The sequence below is a fragment of the Xylocopa sonorina genome, chromosome 15 (assembly GCF_050948175.1).
Source record: "Xylocopa sonorina isolate GNS202 chromosome 15, iyXylSono1_principal, whole genome shotgun sequence".
In the NCBI taxonomy this organism is placed as follows: Eukaryota; Metazoa; Arthropoda; class Insecta; order Hymenoptera; family Apidae; genus Xylocopa; species Xylocopa sonorina.
Window position 1 is genome coordinate 5,611,333 of NC_135207.1, and position 26,252 is coordinate 5,637,584.

Sequence of the window (26,252 nt, forward strand, 5' to 3'; positions counted from 1 at the left end):
ATTACCGTTCCATGGATCAGCGCCGTTCCCAGCCCGGCTTATACAAATAATCGCGTCCCGCGGTTTTTCCTCGCCTCGCGAGGACACTTCTTACCGCGCAGCTCTTACTTTTTCCAACGAAACCGTTGACGATTCATTTCCTTTTTCCGAACGACAGCCTTTCATTGTCACGAACGTAACGCTCGCAACTTCCGTTCGCCAGGGGAACGGAACTGCCGCTTACGTCGCGGCTCGATATGGCAGACTTATCTTTACGAGAGTTTCGAACAGTCCGCCGCATTGATCGCGGTTCCGAGTATCCTATCGATCCAACGAATCCTAGGAAATCGTATCCCGCGTTACCGCATCGCGCGCTAACGACGCGTTCCTTATTACAAAATTGCCCACATAGCTGGCTCCTGTATGACTCACGCCATCGCCTATCGATAGTGAATTCCTCTTAAGGCTCGAACGAGCCCGCTGTAACGTTATTACACATTACTTTCAATGGCCATTATATGGATATTATCTTTTGAAATACATTATCCTTCCGCCGAGCACGACGCATTCCCGTTTCGTGCCTTTTCCGCATTAGTTAGGCGTATCTCGGTGCACGGAGGGCTTTCTACGCCCGCGTCTCGAGTGTCCGCATGCAGGATCGTGTGGCTCACCCAGCGATCTAGAAAACGAGTTTGAGATTTCAATATCGGACACGTTTCGTTGACGTCATACGTACTGACCTCTCGCGAGTCGTGCCTCCAACCTGGCTCGCATTTTATTTCGACTGTACGAGAAGGATCGTGTCAACTGGTTGCAACGAAACGATCCTTTCTGTCGATTGCAGCTCAGCTGTCCTGATCGCATCTTTAAATTAACGACTCGTTACGAAAGATCTTTACTTCGAACGCTCTTCAGATCTCTTCGTTTTACTGTGAAATCTATAGAATTGAACTCACTGGCAGACAAGTGGATTCTCTCCGCTGTCTACGATGTCAGCAGTAAATTAAGACGAGTCGAAAATTGGAGTTCTACTATACTCTTTGGCATATTCAAGTTGAGCTATTTGAGGCTGTTAGCATTCTTCTTCGGTTAATACGCGCTGCTCTTGCTTTCGTATAATTATCCTTAAACGTTGGTTTACGCGGCTGCGAGTCTTGAAGTTTATCAGGGTTATTTGCATCACTTAACGCGCGTTCTACCTAATCCTCGTAATTTCTCATATCCTACGAAATACACGAGGCAATTCGGTCTCCAGGTTTCTTTCGTTTCGTGAGCGTTCCGCTCGCAGCTCTGTGCAATAATTCAACCTGTTTGGTAGTTGCTATGAAATTAACTGCACCAGCGATTAAACGTGTGTCACGGATCAGCCGGCGTGCCGCTTTTTTCCATTTATTTACGTATTACACCTTTCATCTGTCATTGGATACCGTTCGAGGAATATGAAGCGATCTACAGGCCAGATCTACACCTCCGATCTTGCCTCGATCGGCGGTAATAATCGCAGCTAGTCATTTCGCTGCATAAGTAAACCGATTCGAGACGCGAAACAATCGATGCTGGTTACGTCTGAGGGGACAGGCATTGGGGGGCGAGTAAAATCAGCGGGCAGAACGAGACACGAGAACGCGGCCAGTGTCCGAGAGAGAATAAAAGGATGGATTCCTGTTGATCCTTTTGCAACTCTCTCTTTCTGCCAATGGTACACCCAGCGAAAATGGTAACCGTGCCGTGTTGCTATCAAGATCCGTTTTACGTAAGCCGAGGCAACGCGCTGGTACACCCGGATCAGATCTTTTCGGGTTTGTTGCACCCTTCATTCGTTTCCTTCTTTAGAAGCCGAGAAGTGTACTCGGAGAAGTTCTCGAGAGGCATCGATGATACGAAATTAATGCGATGAGCAAGCATTTTCTTCGCACGTTACCTTCACAAATCAGAAGAATATTGGGTCGACCATGTAACATTGTCGTTCTTTTAACAATCTAACGTTTGCGTCGTAATATATGAGTAAATATGCAAACAGATTCATGAATACAGATTGCATTTGAAAGTAGAAGGTTTAATGAGTCGTTCGAGAGCAAATGGACGATGATCGATCGCGTTTATTGTGCTTCAGTATTGAAGGAAACAGAAAAGAACGCGTTGACGTTCTAAAGTTAAAATACGCAATTACGTATAAGAAAAGTGTACATTGCACAATGAGGATGATGTATTTCGTTTGGGTTAATTTGACGTCGAAAAAATGGCGAGAAAAGCAACTCCCAATCGACGACTAATAAATGGTAATCATTCCGTCAATTTAGCTCGTATCAGCCGTCGTGTTTACCCGTGCCCATATTTACGATTAGTCTATTTTGAAAACCGGTATTGGCAGACATTTTATCTCACATTTCTGCTGAAACTCCGCGAAAGCTATTAACGATATTGCATTTTAATGGAACAGAAGCTCGACGAGGTATTTCGTTCGGATAACGAAAATTCAACGCGAGAGAGAAAAATGTCAGACGACTAGCGTAGACAGACGAGGAACAAACTCGTTAACATCGTCGAACCACCGGCGGTACGGCACGATACGGCACTTGATTCTCGATACGTGAGAAATTTCACTATGGGCGTGCACGCCCGTTTCAATAGGTCGATACATTCGGGCAACGTGTCCGTGTAGACAGGATCCAGTTTATTTGCGAAACGGATCTTTCGCGTTAGTCATAGACAATTACGTCAGACAATTAAAAACCTCCAAAGCAATTTAAATCGCCGCGAAACGGCGGCACGAATAGGCTGTCACTCAAACGTCAGCAAAAGTACACTGTTAACAAAAACAACGCCAAAACATTTACCTAATTAATGGACACACATATATCACCAACAATTTACCGAATATCTTACAAATAAATCTAGAAAAGAATAATTCCATCACGAGATGACAAGATGAAATGTCTCCATTTTGTTACACATCGTGCGTTTCTACATATTTGAATAGAGTAACGCAATCTTTATACAATTAAAAAAACGGAGGATAAGTAAGAGCAATGCTAGAAAAAGTTCATCGACGATCCTCGTTGCGCATCGATCATCGAGTGGCAGCGTCAGAAGTGACACGCCGATTTCAAGTATCCGAAGCAGTCGATCGATCGATCATGCGCAGCATACTTTTATCAACGGCCGATTGTCCGTTCCAAGATTGAAACCTGTTGACGGTTCCATTGGCTAGACGTTGGTGGGTCACCAGCAGCGATACGGAACAATAGCAAGGCTAACTGCGACCGCCTTAGCCAACGCGCTAATTCACGTCGACCATGGCAGAGACCTTCTTGCGGTAGGTCACAGACCATGAAGATTAGTTATACAAGCCACGAAGAGCCGCCGCGGGCGTTTCGAGCCGTCGGTAATTCCCCTCCTGGTGGATTACATGATCTTGGCTTCGCCGCCGGATACGAGCCAGCCGATGGAAACGATAAACGGCTGGACTGGAATATCTGTGCCTCTTCAAGATCAATGTTAACTCGATGCAGCAAGGTCTCTCTCTCTCTCTCTACTTCTATCTCAGCATCATCCTGAAAATTCATCGTGGAAAAGTAGCATTCTCGCGAACAGGGTAATCAATCGCGCGTTTAGATCGTCCATTTGTGATCGATGGGAGTCGAAGCGTCGCGGCGAGTAAATCATACACCGTTGGGTGTATCGCAGAAATGAGAATGATAGATGGACGCCAGGTAATCATCGTGAAATTTATACGATTAACTTTACATACGGCGAGATTGCAAAACGAGTACGTACGATTTCCTCGTATCCACGACGCGTGTTGATTATCTGTTTCACGTCCGGCCGATTAACCCATATACATGTATACCGTGTGATATTCCAGAGCTGCTCGAGTTTTTATTACCCGGTTCCGTGCGACTCTCTGAAAGGTAACAGCGTCTCGTAAAACAAACCGCGATCGCGACCGTCGGTGGCACCCGTCGCAGAGCAACGAACGTCGAACCACCGCGTCTCGTTTCAGCCCCCGTCGCGTTCCGCGTTCTCCAATATCGAGCGAGGCTCGATGACGCGTGGATCGCGTCCGATCGCGCGAGACGAAAGCTGTCCCGCGTTCTAAGGGCCACCCCGTACATTTCCGCGGCGTTGTAGATTTCGTTCTCACGCAGATTTAGAAAGTGGGCTGCGAAAAACTGGGTCCGCGTTAAATACTGGAGTTTACGAGGTAAGTGTATCGGATAAGGTGGTTCCTTTTCGTCGCGTGTCAGGAGGCTCGCCTGGGCTCGACCGGGGACAGCTTTTCCCGTGGTGCTCGAATCGAACACCAGCTAATTACCGCCGGTATGCAAAGCGACGCGAGATATGCAAGTAGATCGGTCACGCTCGTACGGTTATGCCGCGGTGTCGAGATTTAAATCGTTACGCCGGCTAATGGTCTACCTCGTTGCCCGCCATCGAGCGAGCTATCCTTCGCTCGTAAAGGCGAAGACTTGCATCCGCGAGCTGGATGAACGTTTTTCAAAGCCATTTCCACTGTTCCACGCGTCGCTCCCGCGGTACGCCCGATCGACGCGATCAGCCTCGTCGCGAAAATCGACACTCTCGTTACCATCGCCGGATCGCGTGCAAAGCTCGCAAGTTAATTAACGCTGCCGTTACGGAATCGTCGTTAAGATTTTGCCCTCGCGCCGCGTTACAGCATCGCTGTAGCCATTTTGCTCGGCAAACAACAATGTCTAATTGTACCCGTGTAGTAGAGAGCTCAAGATCGATCGACGTCGCGTGACAGGCGTCCCTTGTTGCTCTCTTACCAGTTTCTCGCGCCTATTGAGACACCAGCTGGCGTATCGAACAAGGAAGCCAATAATTCGAGTATCTTTTCCATACCCAGCTGGCGTGTTCCTCGTTTCTCGCCAGAGAGCGACCGCGAGAAAAGAATCTGCGCGAGCGTGCACGCTCGAATAAGGTGTCGCTTATGCAATCGCAGTCGCCGACTCCTAACGATGTTTCCATTCAGCTCGTTCGGACGAACATGGATAGAGTCCGCGGATTCGTCGATGGTAGGCGGCGATAGGCGCGAAACTGGCGCGCGGAATATGATCGCGTAATTAGCAAACACGCAACGAGCTTACGCACGGAACGATCGCTCGACGCGATCGCGGTTGTCACGACCGAGCTTTGCAAATCCCGGCACGCGGGAGGAACGCGAGGAATGCCCCGCGTGCGTCAAAGCGTGACGTTTATATTCATATTCATATTCTTGACCTCCTATCAAGCTATTTGGGTCAACTGTTATTACGACGAACAGAGTAACCCGTTTAATCGCTGGTTCTGCGCAGCGTGTTCTCCGATAGATCGGAGGACTATCGATCGATATCCAGCATCAGAGCTCGCGAGACTACCTGGGAACCGAACCGACGATACCTAATATCGAATAATAGCTCGGCGTTGTTTCAACGGAAGCCAATTACACTTTTCTTATCTCTTTTTTTTTTTTCTTTTCCTCGTTGCTCCTTTAAGATCATTATTGGTCGCGATATCACGACGGGGCGATCGTGATCCCACGGAACGATATCCCGGCACGAACTGCATCCGATCGGAATCCGGTGAAGGGTACGGCGGCGATCGGTACACGCTAAGCAACAGAAGCGACCGTGCACGTTAATCGTTCGCAGCTCGACGGGTAAGCCACGGCAAGACGGTGCACGCATGCAAACCGTGCGACCAGGAATTCACAATGAGAGCTGCCTCGCCGAATAAACGATGGCTAGAACCGCGGCAAAACTGTCTCGGGAAGCCTGTTACTTTCCCGACGAAGATTTATCGGGGCTTTTTGCGGGGAACGCGACCGGCTATTTATTTACTTGGCGCCCGTTCGTTGGACAATTACGAAACGGCGCGTTGGCACCACTGAAAAATGGTAATTAGAGTAATAACGAACGCGACGATGTCTTGGATTTTTATATTCGAGCGGATCGAGTCTGCGCCACGGCAGTTAGATCGAAAAATGAAGTCGATCCACCGTCAGACGAAAAGAGAGCAAGAATCTGTGATGTATACGAATCGATTTAAAAAAAAAAAACGAACGCACTTGGCTCTCGGGTACGTAAATTCAAATTGAGGATGCGCATGGCTGATTTACCTCGTTACGCGGTGGTATTTGATATGGAAATTGCTACAAAGAGGTTTTAAATTAGTCCTCGATTGCTACTAAAATTCAATACCGCGATAATTATACAGCGCCGAGGGAATCGATCTGCAATTTATTCGTTTTTCGTTCGCGATTACGCGCGGACGATTGCGAAACGAGCGATCTCTAGCAGAGCGGAATGTTTTCAAGTTGCATCACGCTAAACTGTATACGCTCGAGGACGTGTCATCGAAAACCGCGGCGATTCGTAAAAACCGGTGCGCGACACATCGTTAATTTCACACTTTTTTCATCGCGTGCCTTTCGTTTAGCGTCCTTGATCGAAACAAAGAAATCAAAAGGAGACACCGCTATCGATCCCACTCCGCGATTTTGAAAAGCGGCTCGATTCAAGGATACCAGTTGAATTCGACGTGTTTCGAAAGAGATCGCGCGCGATGGCACGCAGGATCGACTGGAAAGCGGCGATGCACGTTGGAAATGAGGGAAATTCGCTGCGTTCTCCCCACATCGAAGCCGTGTCGCAACGTTAACGTAAGAACGCAGTAAAATTCGCGGGGAACGCAGCCGTAAATCGATAAGGATCGATCGAAATCGTGGCTCGCCTAATCGGCAGCGGGGGCAATTTCTACCGATTCTACTTTGTCGTTTTCTCGTGCGGAGATGGTTTACGCAATAACTACAATCGCGCGGAGTTGTCCAAGTGACCGCCTGGCGATAAATCAAAAAAGAAATCAACCTCGCTCGTTATTACGCCGGTGATTACGCAGGCTCGTTGCGCTGCCGCATGCGAGGTTTCACGATAACGAAGCTAGTTTGCGTCCCGTTTGATGAGAAGTCCAACCGCTGCCATAGTTTTATGGCCATAACCACTCGCGGATCTATCCATCATTCAACGACCCAGCTGATTTAATTGATTCCAATTTCTCGCAAATATTTTTGACTACGATCCGTATCATTAAATTTACGGCACCGCCAATTACTTTGCATCGTGTTTGTTTAATTACTCGATAAAAACGTTGAATGCGGGGCGGCAAGAACAAAAAGCGGACGAGCGATTCTCACGCGCGATACAGTAGGCGTTTTCTTCGTACGACCCTGAAAGAAACGCAATGGTTACTACTTAACGGAGCGCATTGCATCCTGGCGTATCGCCGCGATATGCACAATGTGCATTATGGATTGTAACTGCGGAGCGAGCGCAGCAGCCGGTCGTGGCATAATACAGATACCTGGACCCGATAACCGACGCGGAATTACGTAAGAACCATTTACGGTACCAGTTATACGACCAGCGCCGACAACGAGGAAAACGAGATCCACGGATTAACATCAGCCGGGGTCAAATACACGATTAGGGGAACTTTACCACGGTTCGTTCGTTAAATCATTCCATTACTTATCTCGAGCACTTTCCTCTTCGGTGAATTAATTCCTGAAACGGCCCCTTCATTCGTGGCTCCTCTTCGCGGCTCCTCCTCGTGTCTTGGAAAAGATTCGCTCGCGCCTCCTCCGCGGGTGGGCTCCGATCGACGTCGATCGAGCGGAGATCGGTAAAATGTTTGCCATTCCACGGCGATCTCGCAACAGCGATTGCAAATCAGCGAGATCGAGGTGAAACTTAAAATTCAACCGTACGTCACAGACGGCGAACGTTCCCCGTGAGCGCACACCTACATCGCTCACGCTGGAACGTAATTACATGCTGCGCTTTGATCGTTCAACGGATGCCCTCTATTTACCGGGGAACGTTTCAGCGGACCCCCGGAGCAGAGTGATAAAAGCGAGGGCGAGAGGGGAGAGAGCTGGACGAGGGAGCCTTCCGGCCCCGTAGCCGAATAAACCCCCGCTCGATTTTCATTCCGGAGACCGTCGCTCGCGCGACGCATTTGTGCAATTGCGGATCTGGAATTTTCTGATCGCGAGAACCGCACGGCGAAGGGCGAACCGATTGAAAGGGAAATCGCTCGTAACAGCCCCTCCCTTCCGTTCGAACGATCTCGCGACTTTTCCTGTTCTCCGTTCCACCTGGAAGCCCGCGTTACAGAAAACGATCCGCGATACTCTACGTACCACGCTCTCACAATGACTTTTTTCTTCTCTCTCTCTCTCCCTCTCCCCCCCCCTCCCTCTTTGTTCCCACACGATTACGAGGATATTTCGTTGGAACTTGAAACAAAGCGTACATAGCCAAGCTCGTTGAGCAATCCGCAGGCCAAACTCGAGGAAGCAGAAACGCTCGCTGGTATCGTTTATTAGATCATGGTGCTTTCACGGGTGTTTCGCCTGGTCTGGCGGATACGAGGGGCTTCGTCGGTGCGTACGATCGAGTGGGTCGATGGAAACGATCCTAAGAGCGAAGCATCGATCACGCGAGGAAGGCTTGAACGGACCTCGCGTTCACGCTTTTCTGCGGCTACGCGTACGAGTCCGTCGAACGCGGCGCAGAATCTGGGTCGTTTCGCTCCAAAACCAGCCTATCCGTGTTATCGGTACCATCGATCGCGTTTCGATCGATCGTTCGAAATTTATCACCGTTTCGACTCGCGACCGTCAAGCGTCACGCGCCAGCGAAATTGCGATCTTTCTAATCAGCAGAGACACCAGTTTGTTGCGCGTACAATGATACTGTTTCGTTTGGTGTAACGTTACGATGCACGTTACGCCGCTAGTTTCCTCGATATCGGCTCGAATAATGGTCAACGGCGAAAGCGTTCGTACTAGAAAGCAGGAAACGACCATCGAGTTCCTTTCGATACCCGGTTCGAGTTAAATTACACCGGCGGGCGTGTCTTTGTTAACCTCAAACGATCTACAATCGCCTGATTACGAATACCACGGATTTTTCGCCGACTATCGCCGTTGCGCGCGGTCAATTCGCGTGTCGAGGAATCCCATGCATCCACGGTTCCAAGGGGTACCTTTCTCTCCGACTCCTTTCGTCGTTCATCAATCATCTCGTTCACTCTCGATCGTGGCGATCCAGCGTTGTGGAACGTTGTGGAAATGTTTCTCCGAAACGTGGCCCGCTATCGAGGGACCCGAGACGCGATAAAAATTCATCAGGAACGGTCCGCGCTGAAAATGGGGGTTGAAGGGTCGATCGCAGGATCAATCGAGCGCCACTTAAAATTTCGGATGGTTTTACGGGGCGACCGTCCTTCGTTAACGTTGACTAATTTTACGACTGACTCAGCGCCGTTGGATTGCAGGTACGAGATCCTTCTTTGATCGTGGCTAATGAAGCACGTCCAGTGATCGGGCTGTCTTTTAGCATGCTCTGATAATCGTCCTTCTAAGAACGTCGGGGCTGCGTCGTCATCGCTCAACGATTTACGCCTTTTCTGAAACTGCTCCTATCATTCCATTAAACGAACGGAACGGGCATCCCTTTATTCTTTATTACCACTGTTTCGCTTTCAGCCTGCCAAGCGGTTACAACGAAAGGGTTGGGGGGGCCAGAGCAGCGCCGGAATAAATTTACCAATTATCTCGAGCCGCGGGTTTAATGCCCCGTCCCGATCATTAGACGAACAGTAGGCTAATGAATTGCAACGAGCTTGTCGAGCTTCGAGTGCCTTTAAATTCAACCGTTTCCTAATTCATCCAGCCGAAGGCTGCCCGAGAAACAACAAATCTTCCAATTTCAATCACTCCCTAAAAGAGTATAACGATACCACCGCTGCCGTCAAGGCTGCGGGTCAAACAAAACGGACACGGTTAGTTTTTTCTCCCGCTGCGCGTGCACGTCGGCTGGCTGGTAGTTAAACCGCGTATTTGCGTAAGGACAACTGTCTGGAAACGAGGCTAGCAGTAATGATGGACGAACGGGCAGCGTGGTAAGTGTCACAACGAGTAATAATTATCGCCGCTCCTTTATCTCGCCCGTTTAATTGCATCCTTAACTCGCGTGCACGCTCTCGACTCTCGAACGCTCTCCGGACACTTTAAGACGGGCATTACCGTGGCATTTCATCGACGTCGCAGCCAGAGTTTCGCTCGTATGAATATTTTAAGTAAAGCGTTAGATTATCTCTCCAGCGTCAGTCGTGAAACTCGAGTCCAACCGTGCAGTTTCGAGGCAGGCGCGTTGGGACTAGGACTTGGGTTTGAAAATGTAACAAGCACGACGATACGAGAGCACGAGCGTTTGTCTGTAGACGAAACGAACCAGAAAAACGACACCACGCGTTGCAAAAGAAACGAAGCCCTCGAAGTTTAATCGTTCGAACGCCTTAACTTTGCACCTATCTCCGACTGAGACGATTAACATATAAATGATAGAATAAATCTGTTGCACGTAGTGCGAGGGCAGACGCGAGGTTCAAGCGGGAAGAGGGAAGGAGTCGCGACCGGAAGCGAGACCTCGATGAAATTTAAAGACTCGATCCCTCTCTAAGGAGGAATCGAGTCGATCGAGCGACGTGCAACATATCGATCGATAGTGTGCGCCACGACGTGAAAACCGGTCGAGAGAGTGTTGCTTTATAATCTATGGATTGGCCGTGTGCGGCATATAAATGGGCCGAAACGTTGTAACCAGGCCGCAGTCCAAATTACGATGCTCGATGCCACCCCTTGACGTCGCTTTTTCTTTTCTCTATTACCATAACAAAACAAGTCTCAACTCTCGCGATGCTCTTGTTCTATATAATAAACGTCTGCGTACTACTAATCGAGGGATCGAAGAATTTTCTAGGAATCGTTATTGCTATCCAAATTTAGTCGATCGTCGACGAGTCGCTCGACGAATTTTCAACAGCGATGCACTCACAAGCAAGAAACACGATTCTCAAAGAGCAACTGAATATTTCGACGAATTTATACGTTCGATACTCTGAAAACTTGGTTCGTCGTGAAAACTTCAGCGCTTGCCTTAAAGATTCCACAGTGCCGCTTCGAAAGTCCGGTCGTTCCAGGCTCGCAGGCTTTAGCTACGGTTCAGCTGGCTCGACGTGCTGAATTTCCCTGGACTCCTGTGTGACGCACGTTCCTGGGATAAAAATGTGCCACGTTACGTAAGGAGACACGAGACTCGGACGGTCGATTACGTGGGCAGCCGATCTGGACGCGTGTGCATGTCGACGGGTAACGACACACGCGAGCAGTGCAATATGCATCGCGATACATCGAATGCGCGGCCGTTCGAGCGTTACGTTCCACGGGTATGTTTATATATGCGCTTTATACCGGGGGTGTACGAACACCGGAGGTACTTCACGTATCCAAGTACCATTTACGCAGCGGTTGGGCCACTGGAAGGCAACGGTCGACTGTCGGCGATAGGAGGAAGGCGGCCCCGCTCTCTATGAAAATCCCCGGTCCAACCAGACGTATGTCTCGAGAATGCTGCATCGATTTCCGGGTGGCTTTCCCATGAATCTCAACTCGTTCGTGTTCGAATTTGCATTCGAGATTAAATTGGAATACATTCTTTCAGTGAAAAGCACGCTTATATTTTGATATATCGTGACGGAGTTACAGAACAGGATCGCTTAACCTACGTCTCGCTGAGTAACGACAGAAAGATAAGATCCAGATTACATCTGTCTCTTCTAACTGTAACGATGGACGCGATTACAGAGTAATTTGATTTCTCGATTGGAATAAATAAATAAATTAAATAATATTAAATAAATAACGATATCGTTGAGCAGTCTGCGCGGGGCTCGTCCCTTTTACGTTTCGTTCTCGTCATCCCTTTCCGTGAGCGGTAATTCCGTGGGTGGTTCGGTTGGCCATTTTCCCACGGTCGCCGCAGGGTCGATAGTCGAAGGTGGATCCGTGATAACGATTGGCCCGAGAGGTTCGACCGTTTGTTCCTCGTCCTTCACGCTGTTCTTATCTTTCTCGTCTAAGCTCTGAGGATTCCCGCTCACTTCCGGCTTTACCATTACCATCTGCGGTTTCATCGCCGAGCTGTTCTCGTCCGGCATCGGTGGGACCAGCTCCGTCGACGGCACCATCGTTTTGATCTGACACTGACGACCCATGTAACCCAACGGGCAGGTACATCTGCAACGACGCGTTTACGATTACCGTTACCAGCCACTGACCGATCTAACCGCGCGAACAATGTCAAAGCCATCGAGCTTTACCTGTAATTGCCGTCCTCCTTGGTCATGCTGATGCACGTGCCGTTGTTGCGACAGATCCCCGGATTCTCGTCGCAATAAGTCAGCTTCTCGTCGCATAGATCACCCGCCCATCCTGGCTCGCATCGGCACTCCCATGGCCGTTTGCACGTACCGTGGACGCAGCCAGGATAAGGCACGCATTTGGTGCAGTTCGGCCCCGTCCAGCCTACGCGACACCTACACGTGCCAGGGCGACGGCAACCGCCGTGCTCGCGGCTGCATCCTTGCGAGCAGATCGCTGCGGAAAAAGGAGACGTTCGAGACGACGAAGGGCGGAGGGACGCGAGAGAGTTCTGACGGGTTTACGTTCCAGCCAGACACGAGGGCGAGGAACCAGCGAGCAACTTACGCGTTTGACAGAGCAGCCCGGTCCAGCCTGGTTCGCAACGGCACTCCAATGGTCCCTGACACGTCCCGTGCACGCATCCTGGCAGAATGGCGCACTGTTTGCACTTTGGGCCCTGCCAACCTAGTCGACACCTGCGAGGCAAATTTTTCAGACTCGTTCGAATACTTCTTTTTTCTGTATTGATAATGGAATCGAGGGAACTTGTATGACATTCTCGTTGCGATCGCGGCGAAGCGAGAGAACCGACGGGAAACCCGTTCGTCGACGGTCTCCCGCAGCTTCCACGCTTCCCCTAAATTACCAGCTACGAACGTTAATGGGACGAGGGTCGAGCAAACGGGCGGTTTCATTGCTTCGATCCGCCGCTACCGGCACTGATAACCGCTCATTACTCAGCCATTACGCGTCGCGCTTTACCTGCATTCGCCGGGCTTCTCGCAGTAACCCTGGCTCGGTAGACAATCGGAGGCGCAGATCGGTTCCGAGCAGAACATGCCCTTCCACCCGGGATCGCAGGAACACTCGAAGCTCACGTTACAGCTGAAAGTGAAAATTCGCCTGGTGAATGGCTCGAATGCCGTGGAACGCGATTGTTTCCGCCCCTTCTGCTGATCGCGGCGTTCAAAAGATCGGAATTAACCTAAAGGTTTCGCGTTCGCGTTTTATCGGCGTTAAAACGAAGTTGAAATCCGAATCGGAAGAGAGTAATAGCCTCGATTGGTCTCGATTTATTTCACGACTCTTTGTTAGGGTTAACCATCGACTCGCTCTTTCGACTCGTTCGAAGCCAAGAGTCTCTCTCTCTTCCACTCTTGTCGATTCATCGAGAGTACGTAAAAAGGGTAACGAAAAATTACCTGCCGTGCTGGCATCCTGGCAGCGCTACGCACTTGTCGCAGAGCTCGCCATAGAAGCCCAATTTGCAACGACATTCGCCGGGTCGGCGACAGTAACCCTGAAGAGGGTCGCACCCCTTCCGACAGATTGGTACGTCGCACAAATCGCCGGTCCATCCTAAACGAACGAAAATAAAATACACCGATTATGCAAACACGTCAACGTCTGGTGGTCAACGTGGTTCGCCTCTCATTTATTTTCATCGCGCTTTTCTGCGCCACGCTCGCGACGAATTCCATCGGTCTTTGGCCTTTTTTTGGTTTCTTTACCTGGCAGACACTTCACCTCGCCAGCCTCGTCGCAGACGTAGTGCGAGTTCGGATGTTGAGACGCTGGTATCTCGCAGGCTTGCTTCTTCCATTTTGGAACGTATCTAAACGGGATACAAAGAGACTTTGTTTAAACCACCATGCGACGCAGACGTTCTCTACACTAGATTGCGTAAAATTCAATATCGAGGCACGAGAGCACGACGCTGTTACGTTAACGGTTAGGTAACTGATCGGAGGAAAATGGCACGTATAGTTTCAATTAGTTGTACTATCGAGGGAATTGAAATATGTAGAATAAGCAGCGAAACGGGACATAATTGGACAACAAGGGGAACAGCGACAGATAACATCGATACCAAGCCCGCAATTAGAGTAACAGGGCGCTGACCATGCGACACGAGAACCCGGCTCCACTATCTGATTCCCGATAATCGTGCACCGCGTATTATTTTCTATGATCACCTTTCTCCGCTCTGTTCGAGAGTACCCGTGCCACTTAACGCGTACCCATCGAGTCCGATCGAGTTAATCCGCGCGTACTCGAACGGGAACCAAAATTCGCGGTAAGTGGAACGAACGGATCTCTCGAAAGTGGAGGACGATCCGTGCCGCGAATCTGATAGCAGTCGTATCGCTGATTAAAATCGAATAAAAGTGTAATTGGTGAGGATACCTGGGTCCAGCCGCGAATCCAAACGGCAGCACGCCCAGCCCTAGAACCGCGGTGGTACCGAGGTTAGGGCCATTGTACAGGTTGCCCAGTTCACCGGGACCGATCAGGAGGCTGAGACAGGCGAGCACAAGTATCATCTTTGCTTGACTCCCGAGTCAAGACTGAGGACGACCGCGTCCAAGGCTTCGGCTTGGATAACGGGACCTTGTTCGAGGTCACGGCATACTTTTTCGTCGTGGCCTCGAACGGTGGTGGTGGCGCCTGCGACGGTGTGGGTAGACGCGCGTGCGACGCACACCGTGTGTGTACCAACTACGCCGTCGACGCATCCGTGGAGGAGCTCTCCCCGTTTTACTTTTTTGTCCGCTCGCGACGAGTTTATTATTCGCTCGGGAAAGTTCAATGCACCTCCTCTTCGAGGCGAGCGAGCGCGCGAGCGAGCGTCCGCCGCCGGCCGCGGAAAGGAAATGGACGTTCCTGGAACTTTCTCGGGAGGACCCCGTGAAACGTTCGCCGCGATGGAATTTCGGTAAAATGCCCGCCAGGCACGACGACGCGACCGTTCCTTTGTCGCGAATAACAGTTCTTCTCCCCCCGTGGCTGTTAAAAACAGTAATCGGTGGACGCGCGAGCTGCGAGCATCCGGATCCGCTAATGGGTCAGGCCTTCGCTCGAAGCGTGTAAATAATAAAAAGAGAGAACGCGAATCTATACCTCGCGAATGCCGTGTAACGGGAATCTTTTCAGCCCGTGAGAAGAAGTCCTGCGCGTGGTGTGTCCAAAGGATTCGTTCGGAGGATTCGATTCCCCTCCTCCCCTCCTGTAATCTGGTCTGAATCCATCCGATACGGGAGGACGGACCGTTCCCATTCCCAAATTCAATGAAAAAACCTAGGAAACCCTCGTCAGTCGATTTTTATCCAGAGACAAGAAGACGCGACGTCGACAAAGATGGGATTTAAGGTTCTGGTTACCGGCGAGATTAAAACGTAAGGCGCTTACGGCGAAACGCGAGTTTCTAAATCCTCGTAAACCGGCTGATTTACGGAAAAATGTAATCTAGAAGCGCAGGATTTACTTTTAACGAGGATCTCTGTTCACGCATAATTTACAGACGGGAAACGATTTCTTTCTTCAGTAGTAATTTATTTTCATAGTTTAGGGGCTATGTACAGGCTTCCGAGCTACTATTTACAAATAAATACAGTGGCTGGCGTCACGAACCGCGCCGTACACCTCTCTTTTCTCTTTTTTTTCTCGGTGATAGGAACTCTTTTACAGTCTGTTCGTTACGCGTTGAGCAAGGAGTTATTTAATTAACAGTCTATTACATACAAAAATATCCGAGAATCTGTACACTCTTCGATAGCTTCCGGCTGCTACACATATTTCGCTTACATAGTCCCTACTTGGATACACCGTTTGTACATTTCTCCGATACATACGTTTCACGGAATCGCAAACTATTGCCGTTGTGGGATAACAACTCTTGTAAAGACATGTACACACATTTAGAAACTATTTTACACGACACAGGTTGTTCGATCTTACGTCTACGTGGAAGAAGAATTTTTACACCGCCGTTCGGAGAACTAGACGACGGATTCAATTTTCACTGCAGCCACGCGTCACGATAATCCAGCGACGATAATCTTTACGCCTGGTTCCCTTAATCAACCCGTAGAATCCGCCCGTTCCACGTCCGAACGGACATATCCCTGAGTTTGTCAATGTTGACGATCCCCCGTCAACATTCGTCCACTCGTCGAGCCGAAATGCAGCCCTCTTCAAACTTCCTCAGCCTCGACGTTCTTTCCTTTTCTACAGACCTTCGCCAAACCGAGGATGACAACTAAAAGAAGCGCAGAACCGCAGGCGGCGTAGATGTCCCAAGGATACAGGTCCTGAAGGGTCTTCTCTATCCTCTTAGCTTGAACGGAATTCGGCCTGGTGTCCACCTCGATGGGGAAGCTGCCAGGCCCGTCGTTCGAGGCGATCCTGACGAGGTATTTCGTCCCGGGCAGCAGAGAAATCTGCGCGGAATTCGAGTCTGTCACTTGATTTCCCATAAGACCTCCCGTCTCGGGCTCCCAGGACACCACGTACGATTCCTTCGCCCCTGAATGATCCTTATCCACCCTGTCGTTGTAAGCGTTGCTCGTCGATGGTGTGTTGTCGGCCTCCAAATCGTCGGAACGATCGTCTTTCCTTCTGAAGAAGAACCTGCGGAATATCTCGTCGGAGATTTGAGAGTCCTCCTGGTTCCTCCATTCCGCGAGCACTTTCTCGCCGTACTTCTCCAGGAAGAACTGTCTCACGCGATTGTTGAATCGAACCTGCTCCAACGATCTCTGTTTCTGAAGCTGAGCTTGCACATCCTTCCAGGAGATCGTCGCCTCGTACAGAGCACCTTCTCTCAACGATTCCAGCTTTGGGAACCATTCTTGCCAACTGTAATGCTTCACGCCGTCCTCCATCGCGACGATGATCCAGGTATCCGGTCTTAGATTGGGAACGCGGTCTCCCGTGTAGTATCCGGCGACTCTCCATTGCTTGTACACTTTGCGCATCACCACTGCGACGTCGAATTTGTCCAGAGTGATGGGTGCCTTCTTGGGCGCTGATAGCATGGAGGGCAGATACTTCTCTTCGACTCTGGTCTTGCGAAAAGTGCAGGATGTTTGGCAGGCTGGACACTGAAAAGGATACCAATTGTGAGTTTCGTTCTCTTCTATTTCTCTTGAAAAGAGAGATTCGCGTACGAATGGAAGACAATCTATTATTCCATATTATCTAAATCTATTATAGAACAGAGATTATCCGGTAGCCATTCGAAAAGTGCATTAGAGGGGCACTAATTAACGATCGTCCTAAAAGAGTCATCCTTTTTATCTAGCCAAAATCGAGGAACCGCCCCTTTTAACCATCGATTCAAACATTCGTCGTAACATGGTAGTCGACCGTTTCCCAAATATTTGACAAAGATTCTTATCTGCGCGGGGGTCGATACGCGGACAGTTTGAACTCGAACACGACTCGTGGCATAGCCGCTCGATCTTCCGTGAAAATCGACAGGTAGTCGGTTCCAAGGATTTTTCCCAGCCCGTAAGTCTTCGCGGCGGAACTCCCTTTATCGAAAGGTCCCCTTTTCTTCTCGTCCCGTCGCCGTTCGTTCTACACCGCTTTCTTTCTTTCCGTTGGCTTTGAAATTTCCAGAGTTAACCCTCGCGCTTGATCGATCCGAATTTTCCGCCGTTTCGGACACGGTCGAGATTTCAGGACGGAAATCGAAAAGAAGAAATTACGCGTAGCTCCGCGGGTGTTTCAGTGGAACACTCTTACGAGAATCCTCGTACGCAGAAATCTCCTCTTATGAGAACGAGTTAAGAACGAGCTCGAAGTTGCCCCGAGACAGGCCACAATTTCCTCCCGACACGAGTTCCCCCGTGTTTCCCCATCGCGAACAAGGGGCCGAAAATTCTCTCTGCGCGGTACAACCTCCCCTAATCCAAAAGGCTGCTTCACCCGTAAATTTACTTACATATAGATACAGGTCGCCCTCGCAAATGGTTCTCGTCTTCTCCCACTGGTTCTCGAGGGCCTCGCAGTACTGCCAGCACTGTAACACGTACACAAGAGCGGTTGAACAGAGAGGCAAGCGGGAGAGAGGGAGAGAAAGAGAGAGAAGAAAAAACAACAACGTACACACGTGAAAGAAGCGAACGTGGGGAGGTTTCAGCGTCGAACAAAAAGCTCTTGCACGCACGGGTAAAAAGGAACGATGGTACACGAGGGGGATGAAGAGGGAACGACGACGCGCGGCCAAGGAAAGGGAGAATAAGAACCATCGGCTGGACCGTTGAATCGAGCGATTTAAGCGAAGAGGACCGAGGGAGGAAGGGGGTGCGCAACCAGAAACAGGAGAAAAAAAAAGACGGAACGTACGGGGAAGAAAGATAAAGACAGAGGGAGAGGAAAAGAGAGGGAGCGAGAAGGGGAGAGAGGGAGGTAGGCCGAATTAGCTCCAACCTGTTTCAGGCATAACAGGCACCGTCGTTGTTGTCTTCATATTTATTGGGGTACCGTCTCTCGTGGAGCCCTGTTTCCAACTCTTTTTTCTCCTCCTCTTTTCGAAGGAAAGACAGAGGGCGGAGAGGGAAAGAGAGAACCCTTTACCTCGTCCCCCCCTCCCGATTATCCTTCATCAAGATGTGTTCCTTCTAAGTCCGGCTGCTTCGTAGAAACGCCGTAGGTATATACCCCTCTTTCGCGCTAATGACGCCTTCAAAAAAGCAACATCGGCATCTACCAACAGCTTCGCGATAATTCCACCCTGACCGTTCCCTTTCCTCCCTGATGACGATTTTTATCTCGTCCACCGCGTAAACGCGCGATTCACGGGTTTCTCGGTGCGAAAGAAGCGGACGAGGTCGACAAGAGATATGGCGGGCGTAACGTACGAGTACCCGCGGTGTCGCGCGAAGTGCATACGAGCAGATCGCTTTGTCGTTGTCGGCTTGTAGATCGAAAGGCAGAACGACGTGAATCGATAGAGGACGTGCAGGCGTCCGCTGGCCCCTGTTACCCAGTTTATTTCACTTTACGATGCCGCGGTCATTGATTTCCCGTACGAGGGGACACGGTTTTTACGACCCCCGGTAGATCGTAACTGGATAACGACGCGATCATCGTTGCATTCGATGAGATTTGATAGAGGGACCGATGCCAGTGACATTTGCGCTATCAGAATCCTCGTTTCAGCAGCCTTTGATCAATATCGCAACTACTATTAAACGCGACGATAATCGCGACGCGTTTCCGTTGCTGGTCTAACCGCATTAATCGCTACCATACTCCATTAAAATAGTTGAACCTTCTCGACGTTCTCTAAGAACGAGTTAAATCCAGACGCAACCCCTTTCCAAACGCCTCAGCCATGTAGTCACAGTATGTTCACCCTAAAACTTTCAGCAGTGCGAATTCCCTTTGAACGCAACTCTGCTAAAAAAAAAAAGTGGAAGAGTTCCACGAGTATCACGGACATCAAAGGCTCCGGGTAGCCGCAACGACATTTCGGAGCGTCGTGCTCAACCTGACGGCAATTTAAAACGCTGTCCCCTCGTGTTTCCAATCGGTCGATCACCCGGCTCCCCCATCGCAGCCGATTGTCCGTAGTAAAACAATTACCGTTCACGAAAAGGGCGGTTCAAAGCCGAGCGAAGCGATTCCCCCACGCAGGAATAATCGTCATTATCCGGGCGTAACTCTCGCCGAGGGGGTTCTCCGCGCGCGACCTTCATTAAGCCACCTCCGCGCGTCCGCCTCCTCCAGAAGATCGTTATTCTAATGCGTCCTGGGGAAACCGAGTCCCGAGGACTCTCTCTCTCTCTCCTTTCACGGGCATAAATTTGAATGGATCATTGTCGATTCATCCCCGATAATATTCCGCGCGCGTGCACACGCGCGCACACACGCGCGCCTCTCACGGTCCTCTCTCTTTATGTACACACGCGAGCGAGATGGCATCGATTTCCACGAAATTAATGGACACCCCCCCTGTACCACCAAATGAGCAACGCCCCGAGCGCACACGCGCGCCCAACGTTCGCCGCATTGTGCGTGAGTTAATCGTGATTCCCATCTGTCCATCTGCGACGTGTCCGTTCGGACGAGGGGTGCCCCACGCCGGTGGGGAACGTCGGGGACCACCATGATTTTCCACGGCGCCCCATAAAACCGACGCGCAAGATTTATCGCCAGTGCCGAGTCGCTGGGACTGCCCTATCAGATTTCCAGACGATCGAATCGTCACCTAGCCGCGCTCGCACTCGCGGGGATTCCACCAGGGGACATTTTTCCGTGGGATTCCTCAGAGACACCGTCGGGGATTGTTTATAGTTTACCAGGAGGCTCCGCTAGCGGAGAAGCGGCGGTTGTTGATTTTTCCAGGAGAACTCTTGAACGGAACGTGCCTTCAGCCGGTTTCGAGCAGGGTGTCCGGGTAATTGGGAAAGAGGGTCACGTTAAAGTTGGAGGTATCGCGTTGGCCGCACGCTGTGCTCGGGAATTTCGTGACGAACTCCAGCCGGTTCTATTTGAGACGCGGTAAGAGAAGGTTGGAGGGAAAAACGTGGACGTGCGGAGAGATTGCTTACGAAACTTTCATCCCGTTCACTTTTCGGGAAAAGGTATACAAACTAAAGAATCCATGGTGCTTGAAATTTTCAAAGCATCGCGGGACACGAACGAACCGTAAACTTTAGCTTACCATGCTACAAGTAGTCGGCAAGTGCTGCGGTCCCGTGTACCAATCGCAAGTGCCTTCGGCGGTGTGCTTCCTCAGGCATTGCGATCTACACTGAGCAATTCTTACGATCGGTCCAAGATCGAATCCGGTAACCAGCGTGGCGCACCAGACGAGAAACAGGAACCACGGAATCTCCATGTTCGATCGAAATCACACTTCGCCTTCTGCAGCGTATCAATCACTCACTGATTCACTTTATCGCAGCGTTCACTATCGTATTTGAGAGTGCACTCGACAACGTTGTTGCACGGAAGTCAGATGAGATCCACGTTCGTGCGAAGGAACGAGCAACAGAGTAGCGTGGTACTCGTGAGCAACGAGCGGAGACGTAGGTTCCTATACCTCCGAAATTTCGAGCCGACTGCGACCCTTCGCAGGTCGGTACCTTCCTTATGTAGCCACGCGCCCCACCATTGAATTTCAGCTCGCCCCTACCCCCTAAAGGCAGCGTAGCATCCCTTGTAATTATCCGTAGGCTGGAACCGTCCCTCGGCATATGGTCGACCACGCTGCATCACCGTCCTTCTGCCCGAATTATTTCGCTGGCCAAAGTAGGCCAAACTGCGAAAAGAGTTGCCATTTTTCTTTTCTCTCCTCGACACCCTTTGCTCCTATTTTCGCTCGTTTCAAACAAATTCGATTCTGATACAGGTTTTTTCATTGATTTTGCAAACGATCTTTTTATTTTCTAATCAAAACTCTTGTAGAAGAAGATTGTAGATATATAGATTTTAATGAAACATAGATCAGACTTCTTAAAAAGTTGTTCGTGATAAAAATCGAATGGAAACTTAATAATGGAGAGGCTCGACAAACGCTGATTCGAATTTCTCCGACGTATCCTACACCCAGGCCGTCGTCGCGAATATTATCTCGACGGAGAGCCGCCCTCGCGTTACAACCGCGTTGCGTTTCACTGTAATTATCCACGTGCCGTATGGTCACCGGCATATGGTCCAGAGGAACCATCCGGGGGAGAGAGACGAGGATGCAGAGGAAGATTGCTCCGAAATTGACTGCTCGCGGAACAAATTAAATTTCGCCGCCGGTCGATCGTGAAATCCGCGTCGCTTTGTGACTTCCCGATAGACGCGTTCTTTCGCGCAGCCCCGCGCTATTCGCAATTTCCGTCGCCAATGTATCATCTATCTTCCATCGAAACGCAATTTCGACATCCTCGATGTTTGATGCGCCAACATTATCGTGCATGGTAACTCGACGCAACTCGTGAAACTCTACACGAACGAATACGTTTTTCCAAGAAAACTTCCTCCTTCGAACGATGATCGGTATTGGAATACGCTTCCGGGGCGGATCGCAAGCGTCGAACGGAACCTCTCGAAAAACGAGGACCTCTCGTCTGCGAGGAAACAGATAATCGACCATCGCGCAGAGGAGAGAAAGACCGGACCGCCCTTTTGGAAAATGTCTGGGTGTCCAGGGAAATTTGGTCGCAATTAGTCGACATCCGCCCAGTCATCGGTAACAACAACGCGGTCCTTTCCTGCGGAGCTCTCCGTCCAGCGTCTCTGTCGGAAGAAAGAGGCTGGCAGCGGGGGAATCGGTGTCGGATGATCGCGATTCGAGGGATGCGCATTATCAACGGTCTCTCGTAGCACGATCCAATATGGTTTTCATCCGGCAGGTACACGATCTCGTCCCACCCACCACCTCGGCTCGGCGAAAATAAAAGGACCAAGAAATAGAACGCGAAGGAAGAGGCGGGGAATGCACGGGGTCGACCGATAAAGAACGTCGGGTGAACGGGAGAAAGGTAGAGGCGAGATGGAAACGAGGGGCATAGGAGAGAGAAAAGAATAGGGAGGTGGAACGTATTCACCGGAAGTCGTTCGTGCTCCCTGGGTGCTCCGCGATACACGTCACAATGCACAGGATGTGTACAAATAAGGGTATTTGTCTGGCAGTCCGATTGTGGGGTGAAATATACGATGACGTTAAACGGGCCTAAGTTGCATCCCTCGCGCGCGAGCTCGCCTCCTCGTTGTCGAGCCACGCTGGATCCGCGCTCGCTCGTTTGTGCCGGTTGCCAATAGAAAAAGGCCCACGAATAGAGGAGCCATTCATCTAGGCACCGTTTAGGGGTGGCGCTCCGGCGACGAATCGTTCCCTCAATGGCGAGTGACATTTTATTGTGCGCCACGGGCTTTTCTCACACCTGGACCAAGGGCGATCTCGTCGTCGAGCGCGTCGGTGATTTCACTATTCCGTCCAAAGGCTACCGGCCTTTCTCGATCGTGAAATTACTTCTAATGGGATGCCGACGATTTCTTTGACCCGACGACGCCTTCGAAGCGTTCACGCTACGAACGAGTCTTATTTGGTACCAATGGTGATCTTGAGAATTGGACTAACTCGAATCCGTGCTTTCAAAAATTGAGTTATGTATATGTACATCATCGTACTGCTATTTCTTCACTTTATGAGATGACTTGTGTTCAATTTCAGAAAAATGTGCAGTCGAAAATGGATGCTCTGAACAGAATAGAAGAGGAACTGTTTTATTATGGAAGAACGAAACGTAACGCTCGAGAGAAAGAAAATTGAATCCCCCTGGATCGCACCCTGCCCGTATCGCTCGAATCAAATATTTATCATCGATTATAGGTGGGATATGCATCGAACAGTCGCTTGCAGTAAATATATCCGGCACGCGCCGAATGTGATTCCAGAAACTCATTTAAAGCTTTCACACCGCAACAGCTCGGGGGAGAATCCCGGGGGAATCTCGCTGCTTCCCGAATGGATGATCGCCGTTTTTGTACTCCCGTCTGCAGAGCAAAATTCGGCGCACGTTTCATCTTATGGAATCGATCTTCTCGTTAGCCCGGGGATGTTGTCGCATCGTGTAATGGAAACGTCAGGAGTTTATAGTGGGGTGCTTCCGATAGCAACATGAAAAATGTTTCAGTGCCCCTCTTGTTCTGCGCTGTCGTCTAGGAAAGATATGTAAGAACTTTTCATTATTCAGAATGTTTAAGATACCTTGAGTTTCATATGGTTCGTGTATTTTTATACAAAATTAAAATGTACCATATGTTTTATAACATCTCGGAAACAGTTTTGTACATGTTGCAATTAAAATAAATGGAGAGATGGAGAAAAGGAAGACTAAAATGTTCGTCCCTCAACCCCATCACGCAGAAATCCTCGAATAAACAATTTTCTGTCCCATTACTCCGACTTCGACGCGCAAACGGAAATATATTTCCCCGGATTTTCGCATTAATGGGCCATTGTCCACGTCTGTTTGGAGGAGGAGCCCAGCGTCCAAACTTTTCAACCCCAAAACCGAGAAACCCGACGAAGATTTTTCTCCGACGCCGTAGGTGCGAGATGTTTTCGTAGGATCCGTAATCCGTGGCCGTCTCCTCCAGCATTCCTTTCCCCGACGTCCACGGGTCCACGAGCCGACCTTCTTTTTCCATCCGACGAACTATCGCCGTGTAACATCTCCGGCACGATCCGTCCCTCCTAACCCCGCGTTACCTCTCGCGAGCATTGTTTATCGCTGGTAATCCTCGGCTGGAAGGATTACGTGAGTCTCGATTTTCCCTCAGATTGCGCGCTGCCGCTCGAACACGACCGACGACGTTTCATCCCCTCGCGGATGGGTGTTCGAATCGGAACCGCGGACGGGTCCCCGCGTCCGTGACCGTCAACGGTTTAGATTTTATCCGCGCCACTGTCGTCGAGTTTCGTAAGAGACCGTTTTTCCGTTTGCGGCATAGAAAAACTTGAATACAGCTCGCCGTCCGCGGCGTGGGCCTTTTCTTTCCATTGTGGTCGCTGGTGGGTTGCGTCTACTTTCAAAGGAACGGTGGTAATTTTTAGTCTCGTATAATGGGAAATTACAGTCGCGTTACTATGCGTCGTGAGAGGTTTACAATGTGTTACAGAGGCGCGAAGGGTGGCGAGGAGCGCGGTGCATGACAAAAGAAGTTTGCCCATCGGATTGTGAATCGTCGGGGCGCGCGAACTTCAACCGGAGGCTTATCTGTCCTGGAAAAATATTGCGCTTTCATTTCACTCGGCTTACTTCGCTCTTAATCCCCGCACATGCCGGAGGAAATATTTTTCTCAAATATTATTTCAACGCGTTCGTGTTTACTCATCCCTCAGCCCTGGGCCGAGCCGTTGATGAGCGAAACTGGAGCCAACTTTTCAATCTTCCAGCCAGGTTAACAACGACAAGCGTAGCCTAATTTCAATCGTACCGCGAAATTGCCTGGAATCATCCCGATGGAACACCTTGCGTCCCTCTTCGCTTTCTTCGCGATCCCGAGAAATCGCATTCACCCTGACTGAGAGACGCGCGACAAACCAGAAAATTTAGGCCGCCCCTTTGTTCTGGCCTCCACGAGCGTCGGCGTGGTACCTGGGAAGGCGATCCCAAAGCCAGTTTTCGCGTCAAATGCGCTGGCGACAAATTTTCATTGTCACCAGCGCGGCATTAGCTTCGGCTGTCCCTGTCCCACCGGCTGTCAGCCGGAATAAGAAGAAAAGGAGGAAGAGATTCCTTCAAACGAGTCCCCCGGGAGGACAGGTGGTAACCAGAGGATCTCTGAATCGCTATTGAGCACTTAGCCTTCTACCTTACCTCTCCAGGGGCTAGGTATCCGCCAATATGTTACCCTGACAAATTCTTGAAACCGAAATTTATAACCCTCGACCGCTGCCCGCGTCCTGCCTGCTCTCGCTGGCCCCGCGTCGCTTTAAACCTCTCCAATCCGGATGAAATTTCGGCTCCGACGTCTCGCGCGAGTAACATCGGGATAAGTATGGAAATTATACGGAGATATGTCCGTCGACGCATCGTTTTCCCTGTTTCCAAAGCGATAGTCACCCTTGCGAGCATCCTCGAGACGCAGCCATCGAAAGAGCGCCTCGCGTTATCCGAGCAATTAAGGGCTCGAAGTGCCCTCGACTCTGACACGAGCGGACATTTTTTCTCCCCTCGCGGACTTCGTAAATCACAGTGAAACCCAACGTTGTCGCCCGGTTTTACGACGGCAGTAACTTCGAATCGGAATTTTTCGGATTGATTTAGGGCCGGCGGAGGCGCGAGAAAGGCGCCACCGATTTCACTGGCCGCTCATCGTAAATCAATAGCTTTTCGTTACGGGCCATTTCGAGCGTTAGTCTTTGTTTAGAGAACGACGGCGGCGGCCGTTCCGTGGGTTTTCCACGTCAGACGAGACAGTGGCAATTACTTAATTTACCGCGGCGAACTTTTGGCCAGAGGGAAATCTGCGGTCCGACCGCCACTTTTTGCTGTCTCATACTGCGAAGGTCTTTGTCAACGGATCACTCCCTCTGAGAACCCCGGGATCTCTTCAGCAGAACGTTTTCGAAGCTTCCTGCGGTTTCTGTTTTCCATGATAAAAGCAGTGCCATCCGGAGGTTCTTTCCGAGCAAACCACATGCGCTGCTCGTAAAGTAGAAATATGTCGCGTTGCAATCTATTAAGATCTACGGTTACTATTACCG

At 50.2% G+C, this 26,252-nt stretch overlaps 2 protein-coding genes across 2 annotated transcripts; both read right to left on the reverse strand.

Annotated features, from left to right (window-relative positions):
* Positions 1-11,787: 11,787 nt before the first annotated feature.
* LOC143430708 (uncharacterized) lies at positions 11,788-14,574 on the reverse strand. The gene is made up of 7 exons (XM_076907088.1): positions 14,438-14,574; positions 13,762-13,865; positions 13,453-13,609; positions 13,013-13,135; positions 12,596-12,726; positions 12,208-12,484; positions 11,788-12,124 (listed from the first exon to the last, which is right to left on the reverse strand). The coding sequence occupies exons 1-7, from the start codon at positions 14,572-14,574 to the stop codon at positions 11,788-11,790; spliced, it is 1,266 nt and encodes a 421-aa protein (XP_076763203.1).
* Positions 14,575-16,224: 1,650 nt separating this feature from the next.
* LOC143430799 (uncharacterized) lies at positions 16,225-20,882 on the reverse strand. The gene is made up of 3 exons (XM_076907223.1): positions 20,706-20,882; positions 17,979-18,056; positions 16,225-17,133 (listed from the first exon to the last, which is right to left on the reverse strand). Exons 1-3 carry the CDS (start codon positions 20,880-20,882, stop codon positions 16,225-16,227), a joined length of 1,164 nt encoding a protein of 387 aa, XP_076763338.1.
* Positions 20,883-26,252: the final 5,370 nt, after the last annotated feature.